This window comes from Tachysurus vachellii, chromosome 8, assembly GCF_030014155.1.
Source record: "Tachysurus vachellii isolate PV-2020 chromosome 8, HZAU_Pvac_v1, whole genome shotgun sequence".
NCBI lineage: Eukaryota > Metazoa > Chordata > Actinopteri > Siluriformes > Bagridae > Tachysurus > Tachysurus vachellii.
In genome coordinates, this window is record NC_083467.1 from 15760132 (window position 1) to 15772734 (window position 12603).

At 37.4% G+C, this 12603-nt stretch overlaps 2 protein-coding genes across 4 annotated transcripts in view; one reads left to right on the plus strand and one right to left on the minus strand.

The window, feature by feature from the left end:
• Positions 1-1510: 1510 nt before the first annotated feature.
• pdk1 (pyruvate dehydrogenase kinase, isozyme 1) lies at positions 1511-6185 on the plus strand. Its single transcript, XM_060876532.1, has 11 exons — positions 1511-2144; positions 2235-2376; positions 3243-3314; positions 3387-3571; positions 3727-3822; positions 3963-4040; positions 4128-4204; positions 4380-4478; positions 5066-5176; positions 5269-5382; positions 5562-6185. The coding sequence occupies exons 1-11, from the start codon at positions 2036-2038 to the stop codon at positions 5700-5702; spliced, it is 1224 nt and encodes a 407-aa protein (XP_060732515.1). The 5' UTR covers positions 1511-2035; the 3' UTR covers positions 5703-6185.
• Positions 6154-12603, minus strand: part of ppp1r9ala (protein phosphatase 1 regulatory subunit 9A-like A) — a 31273-nt gene continuing 24823 nt past the window's right edge. For 2 of the 3 annotated variants that reach the window (XM_060876530.1, XM_060876529.1), the window contains exons 12-19: positions 11804-11955; positions 11346-11649; positions 11110-11161; positions 10951-11022; positions 10557-10752; positions 8931-9047; positions 8050-8238; positions 6154-7503 (exon numbers count right to left, since the gene is read on the minus strand). In XM_060876530.1, the coding sequence (XP_060732513.1) occupies positions 7345-7503; positions 8050-8238; positions 8931-9047; positions 10557-10752; positions 10951-11022; positions 11110-11161; positions 11346-11649; positions 11804-11955 (1241 nt within the window). In that variant the 3' untranslated portion in view covers positions 6154-7344. The remainder of the gene's footprint in view (positions 7504-8049; positions 8239-8930; positions 9048-10556; positions 10753-10950; positions 11023-11109; positions 11162-11345; positions 11650-11803; positions 11956-12603) is intronic. The other variant, XM_060876531.1, reaches the window with a different exon arrangement.

Below are 12603 nucleotides of genomic sequence, written 5' to 3' on the forward strand. Positions count from 1 at the left end.
ATAATAATAATAATATATGAAGAATATATGAAGAAGAACAAGAAGAAGACGGAAATACTACAACACTACCTCTACTACTAATAATAATACAATACACACAATTAAAAGAAATAAAAGTAAAAAATAAGAAAACAATTTATTACACAGCACAATGTTCATTACACAGCAGAGTCTTTGGCAGGTTATAGCAGTGTAGTGTTACAGTTACAGTAGTGTAATATAACTAATTGTCAAGTCTGTTCATTATAATATAATAGATTCTGTTTCTTAAATGTATTCTATTATTATATTTAAATGTGTTTTTTATTGTAATTAAAATTACATTTTATTTTCATTAAATTTTATTTTACTGAAGTTGGGGCTACTCCGGTTTCCTCCCTCGGTCCAAAGACATGCATGGTAGGTTGATTGGCATCTCTGGAAAACTGTCCTCAGTGTGTGTGTGCGTGGGTGAATGAGTGTGTGTGTGCCCTGCGCTGGGTTGGCACTCTGTCCAGGGTGTATCCTGCCTTGATGCCCGATGACGCCTGAGATAGGCACAGGCTCCCCGTGACCCGAGGTAGTTCGGATAAAGCGGTAGAAAATGAGTGAGTGAATGAATGAATGAATGAATGAACGAATGAATGAATGAAGTTGGGGCTTACTTGTTGGATATCTCTGTTTATGACTGTCTTACTTTCAGATCATATCTTTTTTTCAAAAACTTTTTAAGGTTTTCTTAGATAATTAAGGGTTATTATACGGTATATTAGGCCTATATTATACAAACACTTGCTGGTATGAAATAATCAGGGATAGGGTTGTTTATATAAACTTTGAAGAAGATCATAGCACAATAAACGTGTATTTTTAAAGTGTCTCAGGCTCAGATGTAGGGTGTCTGTGAGTTTGAGTTGAGTTTTGTGTGTTCAGGTAGCTCCCCCTGCTGGTGACAGTGAAGACTGTCATTAAACCATTCGAGAAAAAAAAGCCTTTTTATTAGTTTATGTTTTTGTTTACATGTTAGCTGCTTTCTTATTTTACTTTTCAGAAAAACATGAGGAGGTTTAAACACGAGGAAAATTCAATCTTCAAAAAAGCCACGTTTCGACCGACTGCATGTTTGATTTAAAATTGGTTGAAATAATAATAAATAATAATTGTTTGGTGCCAAAACTTACTGTGTAAATAAATCATACTTATCATGATACTCAACTGGTACTCGAAAATTGCCAAAATGTTACATTAAATATTATTTTTTTCCTCGACTTTTTTTAAACAAACCACCTAAAAGTCTTATTTCCTGTTGTACGTAAAATGTGCGTAAAATTCAAAAGTGCTTGAACACACTTGGCCAACAAACCTGATTACGATCCTGGTTCTGATTTGTGCACATTTTTAGAAGTTAAATATATGCAACACTGTTTACTGTTGTGCATTTTATTCTATATTTGTGATGTTTGTTTTCAGGCATTTTATGGGTCTTACTGCGTGATGACGCGCAGCCTGTGACTCTGGATACTTGGGTACTGACCAGTGCGCCACAATAACACTGCATACGGAGGGTGATGCATACTGAGTAGTGCGTTAGTACGCAGTGAGGATTCCTTTCATGCTGGATCATATTTGAACAGGATTTCTATGTTGATTTTTTTTTCCAAAACAGTTATGGACATGTCCCTGCGTTCCTGGAGATGTACAAGGTGTAATGTTTAGAGAGAAATAAGAGATTTATAAGATGTTTTGGGAAGGTATCTGAGCTCTGGAGTGGTCAGGTTTGTCTTGTTCAGCTGGAGTCATGTGTACTGACAGCTGCTCTAGGCTAGAGGTTTGAAGACTCCTTATATGACATATAGGTAGCTAGATCTAAAAACAAACAGGTAACTTAGTTAAAGGTTAGTTCTGGTTAGTTCTGGTTCACGCTAACCTGTGCGGATTGACGAGCTACAAGTTAGCTGTATTTTTTGTGTTGCAGTAAACAGCATGTACAAGCCATAAGATATCTGGTTAAATAACAAATACATTAGTGTTTAGGAAACAAAACAAACCTGACAATATGAGGATTTTAAGGGCTTTAATGAGCAACGCATCAATCGGGAAGCTTGTTGATCATTACTCCAGGTTTTCTCCTTCACCTCTGTCTATGAAACAGTTCATAGATTTTGGTAAGATGCTCTATAACCACTGTCTCCCAAAACATACCTCAAATACTATATACCCTGTCTGTGAGGTTTGTCTTTTTCCTGCACGTCCAGGTTCAGAGAATGCATGTGAGAAGACTTCCTTCATGTTCCTGAGAGAGGAGCTGCCAGTCAGGTTGGCCAATATTATGAAGGAGATCAACCTGCTGCCTGATAACTTACTCAGGACGCCTTCAGTGCGCCTGGTGCAGAGCTGGTGAGCAAAAGGTCCCTCATAAAGATACACACATGCATTTGTAGTGCATATTCACCTCCATAAGCTGTCACTAACAACACTTCAACGTGTTCTAGCAAATGTTTATCAAAATATAGTACATACTTATTTACAAGCCCAGGTAGACACACTTGCTTTACTCAAGTTTACAAATGATTCTGGCATCATTTTTGCATTGAAACATACATGAACTATTCATCATCCGAGAGCAAAGAGCAGAGTAAATGATTGGTTAGGGAAAAAAACTTGATTAAGATTGATTCCACTTCTTGTTTATCACATGAAAAGGGTTATTCTACATCATCATTCATCAGTCTTCATTCCACATTCCATAATAGTTGTTTCTCTCTCTTACATTTTATCAATCAGAAAAGGAGTTTGGAACTGCAAGGATTGCTAACACAGATGTTGACTGAAAGAGCAGCTCTTGCATATGAACACTGGACTCAGTTTAATGCCAATGATGTCAGAAGCATACAGTGATCACTACACTATTTTATTTATTACTGTATTCCAACAGTATAATTGTAATCCCCAAAGACTAATACATTACATTATATCCCAGTGCTATTGATTCTTCTCTTTTCAATAGTCAGGTATTGATTAATTTTCCTGAATATTGTGACTCCGACAGTAGTTCAGCTGCAAGGGTTATAGTATTGAGCTTGTTTTTATGTTACAATTTCTACAATAAGTCATTTAAGTGATTTTTACCTAGCATTTTTTTTTACTATACCCAGGATCTAACTGTTCATAGTAAGAAATGTCTGTAGTAAAATATCACACGACCCCAACATTGATCATTTTCCATAAACAACATTTCTTGTACAGTGTTTTTTTTTTGGCAGGTACATTCAAAGTCTCCTAGATATACTGGAGTTCAAAGAGCAAAATGCAAACAATGGAAAAGTCATTTCTGAGTGAGTATTTAAATTTGTATGTATGTTTGTGTTTATAACTTCACATGTCTGAACATTTAATTTTGCTTCTAGCTTCACAGATGCAGTGATCAAGATCCTTAGCAGGCATAATGATGTGGTGCCCACAATGGCACAGGGAGTGGTAGAGTATAAGGAGGCATATGGTACTGACCCTGTAACCAGCCAGAACATGCAGTACTTCCTGGACCGCTTTTACATGAGCAGAATATCTATCAGAATGCTCCTCAACCAGCACAGTAAGGACCATCTTTGTCTGTCAGCATTGTCATCTTATTATGCCCCTATTTCTCTTTGGCTTTATACACTTTCATTACACACATCTACACCTAGAATGATTTTTTTTCTCTTCATCGTTTGTTTAACCCTTTTTGTGTGCTTGTGTGAATTGCAGCGCTGCTATTTGGAGGGAAGGTGCAGGTGAACCCAGCACATCCTAAACAAATAGGCAGCATCGATCCTTTCTGCCGTGTCACTGATGTGATCAAAGGTAGGAGCCTCACAGGATATGACCTCATGAGAATAGGCTAAGTCAGCTGAACGTGAGATTGACTTCGTTCATGCTCTGCTTAGCTGTGCTGGGTTTTAAAAAATCATCACTTTAATTGAAAAAGGTGCTTTTTTTTTCAGATGCTTATGAAAATGCTCGAGACTTATGTGACCGATATTACATGAACTCGCCAGAATTAAAGCTAGATGAATTCAATGGTAAGGCACAAATCCTTTTCACTGTCTGCTGTACAAGAGCTTGACTTGGATAAAGCAAACGGTTTCTTTCCAAACTTCTCTGTGCAGGTAAAGAACCCAGCAAGCCCATAACTTTGGTTTATGTGCCATCTCATTTGTATCACATGGTGTTTGAATTATTCAAGGTACTGTTTGCAGTTTCTGGCTCATTATACAGCAATAAATCACATTCATGTTGAATTCAAACAAACAATAATCACAGGGCAATAACTGGAAGTCTGTGCTGTGTTTTTGAGGTCAGTAGGTTCTTCCTCTGTGCCATTTAAATGGTTCTAATAATATGCCCTGTGACTCCTTCAGAATGCCATGCGAGCCACCATGGAGCTGTATGGTGACGTTATGGAGTACCCTCCAGTTCACGTTAAGATTGTCCTGGGTCTTGAAGATCTCACTGTAAAGGTACACACACACAGCAGCATCTGACACTGACCTTTACGTTGTCACTACATAGTCTTTTTTTCATCTCTTAATTACAGTATTATTCTAAAATAATGTTACATGAATGTCTTTTACTCCATTGAAATTTTCCAGTTTGTACTATTACAACCAGGAACTGAAGTGGATATTTGGGATGTCATGAGTCTAAACAAAGTAGTACATATTATTGAAATGACATGGGTAAGGATAGCATTATCCTCTGACTAAATGCCCTTCTTATCCATAACCCGTTTTTGGACTGCCTACTTTCTTATGCCATATTCTTTCTAAGCGTTAATAATGGAATAATGAATTTAGAGGGTGTTTTGTAGGACGTATATGTATAAATCTTAATAATTGAACCCTGATACTTTTCCAGAACATGGATAGTTCCTTAGCGGTTTTTTATTTTTATTTTTTTTTAGATACATTACCATTAATTCAATTTTATAATCAGGTTGTTAAACGATGTGGAAAGTGTCAGATTTGATTGTCTTTTTGCGACTGTTTCATTTTTAACATGTTTTATTATCTGTGAATAGAATTGTATAAATTCTTTGCTCTTATAGGTCAGTGACCTCGGAGGTGGGGTACCACTTAGGAAGATTGACAGGTTGTTCACATACACATATTCCACTGCCCCGAGGCCTCAAATGGACACATCCCGCGCTGCACCTCTGGTCAGTTTAATCGGTCACTGTCCTGTTGAATAACTAAGTATTTTAGTGGTTTCATTTAAGCATTGCATTCAGTCACACAAATCTTCCCTTAGGCTGGTTACGGCTACGGTCTGCCCATCTCCAGACTGTATGCCAGGTACTTCCAGGGGGAACTGCAGCTCTACTCGATGGAGGGCCACGGCACAGATGCTGTTATATACATCAGAGTAAGATAGTAAATATACTTATTAAAATGTTGCATTTTGTGCTTGGGAAACATTTAAAAGCAGCAAAAAAAAAATAATTAGCTGTGAATATTTTGTACAACGAAATTCTTGCATAATACATAATGTTGGTCAGTAAGTGGGAATTAAAAATCATACTCTTTTTTTTTTTTTTTTTAAAGGCACTTTCTACAGAGTCCATTGAAAGGCTTCCGGTGTATAACAAATCAGCGTGGAAACATTACAAGACAATGAATGAAGCAGATGACTGGTGCGTGCCAAGTAAAGAGCCCAAAGACATGAGCACCTTCCGCACATTGTAGAGGCTCTGTATCAAATGCACAGCACATAATACCTGTTGAGATTATATTAGTTGAAATGTACAACATTTCTATAGAGTATTAATGAAAAATACTTCTAAATGAAAGGGTTTGATTTTCACTTACATTGATTGTATTGTCACTTTGAGTGCGCTATTACGTATCTAGTGTTATAAATCTCAGTGGGAGAGTCTGCGACAGTCTAAATGGTTGTTTAGATGATTTATGATTAGATATTGGGTGTTAGTGATTGACAAGTACTTATGTTTTGCAGCATTCTTAAAACAAATTCTTTAGAAATGTTATTAATAAGCTCAAAAGTGTTACAAAAATAATACTGACTAACATACATGAGTAGTTGTAGGTTTCACAGTCTATTTCTGACTGATATAATGTGTTTGTAGCTAAATACTATGTATGTAACTTTACTGACTGGTAAAAACAGCAACACACACCATGTGAAAATAAATTTATTGGTGCAGCTTGTACACTCGTACCAGAGAAATAACTGGATATTAGGCTTTCCTCTTGGTCTGACAAAGTCCTGTATTGAAACAATGAAATCTATTTATTCAGGGTTACAGGGGTTTGGCCAATTGTCCACAACATAAATGAAATAAGGATTAAGACAGGAGATGCAAATAAAATGAAAAACCTTAGGCATTCCCCATTTTTTGTTCAATTTGAAGTCTTTTAAAATCACCCCAAACCATGTTTTGATATTAAAACTGATTATCTTTAAGATCTTGAGTAGATGGTCAATGAATATAGAAAGAGTATTACCGTAACCAACACAGTCAAACAAACTGCAACACCTAAATAATTTCACTTTTTGCTGTTTATAAATCGCAAAATGGTCTTACACTATTGAGCTATTCTACTCAGTAGAAAACATGTCCAAAAGTTTAATCAATAAGGTTTTTTTCTTCTGAAGTTAATAAATGTGTATAAAATTTTTCATTTGTACATTTAAAAACCATGTCACCATCTGCCTCTTAAAAAAGACAAATATAGTGCTTTCACTTAAAGGCCTGTACAAAGTTCCAGCAAAGAGGGGAATAGGAGACTAGTTAAAAGAGATAGAAAGAGGTTTTAAAAACATTGTTTGTTCCAAAATTAGTGGCATTTGTATGTGAAAATATATATAAAAAAAAAAAAGTCAACATTCTTTTGTTGTGCACATAAAGTACAGTAAAAACAGTTTGGTCCGTAGCACAATTCCGTAGCGCAGATAATTCACAGAATCATGTAGATGGCCCTTGATAGGACTTAGATTTGTCTTAAGAGACGCGTGTTGTTAATGGTCTAACATTTGGCAAGAGTTAGACATTGAGCATTTTAGGTTTAAGGCATCAGGCGAAGAATCTGCTGTTTTCTAGTATGAACAGTACTACTTATGCATTAGGATCCTACAAGAGACACAGACATAATATATACCTGCTCTGCACATTAGTTCCTAGTAATTAATGATGGATTGATTTTACATTGCCGTATTGACTGCAGTGACATGTCTCACCTGCATGTAACGTTAGAATTAAAACAGCAAAAAGCCGTCAGCTGCCTGCCCGACAAAACAGGGTGTGTCAGTGCTTCAGAAAAGTAGAAATAAACAGGAAGAGAGAGTGAGAATGAGATTAGGGTGGCCTCAACAGATAGAGTCATTGTTGCCTGGCAGTCTCCCGCTTCGTCGAGCCTCTTTGTCACGTTTCTCACGCTGTTTTTCCAGTTTCTCCTGGGCTTTTTTCATGTCCTTTAGCTTCTTCTTAATCATGGCACGGTCATTTTGGCTAGAGACTCCAAGTAGCTGGACCAGAAAGAGATACAGGAAAAAAGGACTAAATTTAGATTTCCTTTGTGATGTATTAAGCAAAACAGCATATTTAAATCAATGGATTAATTGAGGGAGATCTATGAAGAATTGAGATGTAAAGATGTGACTGAAATTGGTGACCACTAGTCCAAAATCTACAGAAATATTGAACTAAGGAAATAAGTCCTTTCTGAGCGAAAAATAAAACCTGCTTACCCATGATCAAATTTGCTGTAATGCACAACTTCAGGTAGCTTCTAATTTTTATAAAACAGTACAAAATCTATATGATAGATAATTGTTCAATAAAACTGTAATTAATCTTTACAAATAAACAATTCTTCCATGATGTAGTCTGTTAACAGTACTCTATGTTTGCTAAGCAACAGAACAGGCCAAGATGAGTGTATTATACGAACAGAACGATGGCTTAAGTTTAAACAGAATAATTATTGGGATCCAGACACAGTTGTGTATATTGTGGATTTTACAGTGTTTTTGATGCAAGTGTTTGTTATTATATTGCAAGCATTCACCCACTTTTAGTCTCTCACTGTCCAGATTCATCAGCTGCAGTCCATCAACAGCCTGTACAGTAAACTCAGGAGTATACTGGTCCATGTTCATACCCATCAGCCAATGGCACACTTGTTGAGTTGTCCACTCAGAGACTGGTCGATTCTGCCACTGGTAGTCTTTCCCCATTGAGCAAGGCTCATTATCCAGCAACTACCAGAATAAATACAACGTGTGCCCACACACAACATTAACATGGCTTTGCAATTTCAGCTACACTCTTAGGAAAAAAGGTTGCGTCTTGGTTTCCATTATAAACTTAGAAACTCTGAGGAACCGTTTTATCCTAAAAGTGTAGTGATCATTCCAAGACTTTATCTTTTTTCTCCATAACTATTACATTGAAAATATTGTGAGCATTTCAGCCAAACATGTCTTCCTGATCACAAAAGCAATAGCACTGTACAATAGCACTGCAGCATACACACAAATCTCTCTATATGCTTGCTGCAAACACAACCTTTTTTTAAAAATGAATCATGCACAAACACTACAAATATTTGAAGCCTCCATGGCATGCAACATTTAGCAACATAAAACACCACAAGACTTAAAATGAACACAAAGGTCATAAACAAATCAATATACAATAAATATTTTAGGGCAAAAGCAACCAGACAGATTCTCCCAGCACAACAAACAGCACAAGAAACTTTGATCCAGCCTTCCAGATCAGACATGCAGCATGACATCATTCATAAATTATAACAAACCCACAGGCAACTTCCCCTTTTAAAGACAACTATTGACCTTGACAGTAATTTTGTGTCACAGGCCTGATACACAAACACAAACACACAGCGTTAAGTCTGGGGTGGGACAGGGGGTCATAGCACACCACTCACCTCACTGGAAGAGAAGGTTAAAGTGTGAGCTCGGCCTGACAGGTTGGGCTCTGTCACTAGCCCTGATAACTCTGAAATCGGACTGCCTGGTTTTGAATCATCTAGCACTGACGTGCTCTGGAATGAGTTAAGAAAAACACAACACATATATAATGTCTAGGCTAATGATTTAAAATCAAAATTAGCAGCTGTGTGGGACTGCTTTCAACACTGACTGAGTGAATATACAGACTATAAAAACATGCTGGCCTCGCTGATGTACTGCAACACAGAGCAGAGAGAACTTCCAGACTTGAGTCACACACACAAGTCAAATTTAAACTCACATGAAAAGAGAAATGGGATATTACACAAGTGTTATTTCTGTTCTGTAAAAATAATTTACAGAGATCAAGAATCAGAGTAACCAATGCTGTCTACAGAAGGCAAACGTTCAGCGAGACCAACCAGCATGCACGACAAAAAAGTCTTTTGGTTCCAACAACAAATCTACATTAACACTACAACTATTACACAAAAGCTAACATACTGTAACACATGCTAACATCACAGCAGAAAACTTTAAAAAGCGTTGGGGTCCACTCAGGATCACTACAGCAATGTAAAGTGCAGACATGCTGGTAACCAGCTTTTATTGGACATTCAAGTAAATTCAGGCAGGAACTAAAGCATAACAGGGACACCGACAGGGACAGGGACATGGCAGCATGCACTAATTTGAGCCCAAAACAAATTACTACCACCATTCTAACTGCACAAGTAGGGAATAATAAATACTTGTGTGATGAGACTATGTTGTTAGCTTGGATCTAGAACGTAATGAATCGTGTCTAAATGTCAAAGTGAAAAATACTGTACCAAATCTAAAGATCGACTGAACAGAGAGGACCGGGAAAGATTTGTCTGTTTGGAAAAAGGGATGTTCGTGAGTGACAACACTGCTATAATAATGACTAGACAGTTTCCCACATATTTCTCAAAAGCAAATAATTAAATAAAAACCCATCATGCTCCCAGTGTCCAAGTTACCTCCTTCTCATTCGGCTCCTTTCTCTTTGCCTCTTTTTTCATTTCTGACTCTCTATACTGTTACACTCCCTCTTTCTTACCCGTCTCCCTTTTCTTTCCTCCCCGCTGCTTCTTATTCATCATTCCGTTTTGACACATCTGACACACCACTCACAATTATCCATCAGCCCTGATCTCAAATACTACATCTTATTTTCTTGCATTTATCTAACCTGTGCTTTGTAACACACTGCCACAAATGTGGAAATGGTGTTGCCTTTTGTGGCTATGCAGCTGGAGACTGGGATGGTCAGGGGTGAAATCATTTCATATTGCATTATAAAATAATAAACTTTTTATCTACGTTGAGAAGCTAACAATAATCCGAGAAACCCCGTGAGGGAGATCTGCACACTAACCCAAGCTAAGTGGAGATTGTAAGTGTGCATATCCTTTTGGAAGCTGTAGTAAGACATTTGGCTCCAGCAACGTGACAGTAATTAGTGTGATATATTTTCTCAAATGCTTTATGCTAAGTGACCACACACTATGCTCCGTTAGTCTAAAAAGCTCAATGTAATGACATCAGTGAAGGACAGCAAAATAATTTGACTGCACCTTGTTCTTGCGGTCCTGCTGTTCACTGGGCTCTGCTGAAGTTTGAGGGAGACTGCTTGTAGATGATGAAGGCTCACGGTCTCTCTCCTTGTCCTTATCCCCAAACCAAGAGAAAGGCATGCAGGTTGGGATGGACGCCAAAGACTCTGAAGGCGAGATATTTGGCCCTGACTCTTCTAGCAGCTCTGCTGAGCCTCTGGTTTTAAGAAGAAGTAAATTGTGATTAAATTATAATTATATTTTTATTATAAATGTATTTTCTTTTGTGAATGGGTGCATTTTGTCCAGGATTGCAGAGAGGACATATGGTGAGAATAAGGTAATTAGGCATTTGGAATGAACTGCATTTGCCAGGTTTGATAAGACCTTAATATAAGGCTGCTGTTTACAGTACCTGCTGTCCAATGATGCTCGCATTGCTTCTTTATCATGTTTCTTGCCTTTCCCACCAGACTTCCTGAGACCACTAGAGAAGGGCAGAATCATGATTCATTGGAAACCCACTACTCATTGCTGATCACCTTAAAGACTGTCAGACATTTACTCCACTTACCCGAAATCAGGGAATCGCCTTTTAGATTTTCCTGCTCCATCACCAGGGTCTTCTAAAATAAAATATAAATAATTAAGACACATTTAATCATAGATGCTTGAAATATAAAAAAATCTGCCATTTGTCAAGTTTTTTTCCTAATGGAATACACTAGATAGTATTGCAGAGAAGTTTCATACAGTGCATCAATTCACACTGGCTCAAAATCACACACCTATTTTATATGCATCTGTTACCTTTAACCTCTTTGCCTTTTCCTTTGGACTCTCTCTTTTTGACATTTCGGAGAAAGCCAGAGGGGGAAGAGTCTTTAGTTGGGGAAGAGTCTTTAGTTGGAGAAGTGCAGGGGCTCTCTGGACTGGTTCCAGGGGAAGACGGTGGGACGGAGAGCTCTGTGGTGCTTCTGGACGTGCCCACAGTTCGGGCAGTGCAAGGTTCCTCCTTCTGGCCATTAGATGGCTGAGAGAGCACTGGCAGAGACAGACTATCCTGTAGTGACCTCCTATGATGTTTGGGATCCTGAAACTCCTTCTCTTCAGCCTAGAAAGAGATAGGACCAAGACTGTATCAGAACATACCATCAATAATGTGGTTTGCACTTCATAAATAATCATTAGTTGATATTCTGGCATTCATGCAAGGTATTGCACTTTATAGCGTTTTAGTCATATTTATATGGTCATATGTTGCAAACCTGAGTAAGACATGCCGACGAGCTGCTAATCTCTTTGAGTTTACTGCGAGATGGTGGCTGCCGTTTGGACTTTTGAGCTAGCAGGCCTTTGGCCCGGTGGACACTAGTGTCCAAAAGCTTAGTCTCAGGCACGGATTCACTCAGGTCAGTATCTGAAAAGTACATTTTGAAATCTGAATGGCACAATTACTTAGTGTTTTCCCACAGATGTGGTGCACAATAACTCCATCAGATGGTAGTCCAAAAGCTGTTTTCATTGCTAAAGTTATTATATGACAACTTAACAAGACATCATACCTATATTAACAAGTCCTATTCTGTGGCAACAAAGATCATCACAAATGCAGGCTTAATAACAAAGAGATTAAATAAATAAATAAATAAATAAATAAATAAAACCATAATGAATAATAATTCTAATAAAAAAAATTAGCGGTCACTGCATAGCACTGAACTTTGAGTATAGTTTTACCACAACCCTAGTTTAACAAAATGTATGTGCAAAGTCTCAGTAAGACTCAAAAAAAGGCCCTGCAAATAACGCATCCACACCAGCTCTGTGTGCTAGTATATACTTTATACTTATAATAGCCTATTAACATTTTTTACATTTCTGCTGACTGACTATAATTTTGAAAAAAAAAAAAAAAAACATAAAATCATATCTGATTTATGATTCCAGGACTGTCTGTTTTTCAGTCTGTTAATACCACATAATTATCCTAATTCCAGCAACATGTTCGTTCATAGTGGATTCAGTTCTGCTACCGAAAACAAATATGATTTGCTGACACTGCTTA

Excerpts from the sequence above, each read along its gene's own strand:
- pdk1 (XM_060876532.1), top strand. The coding sequence starts at position 2,036 with ATGAGGATTTTAAGGGCTTTAATGAGCAACGCATCAATCGGGAAGCTT. Across the intron at positions 2,145-2,234 it reads GAAACAGTTCATAGATTTTG|GTTCAGAGAATGCATGTGAG; the intron begins GTAAGATGCTCT and ends CTGCACGTCCAG. Across the intron at positions 5,383-5,561 it reads ATGCTGTTATATACATCAGA|GCACTTTCTACAGAGTCCAT; the intron begins GTAAGATAGTAA and ends TTTTTTTTAAAG.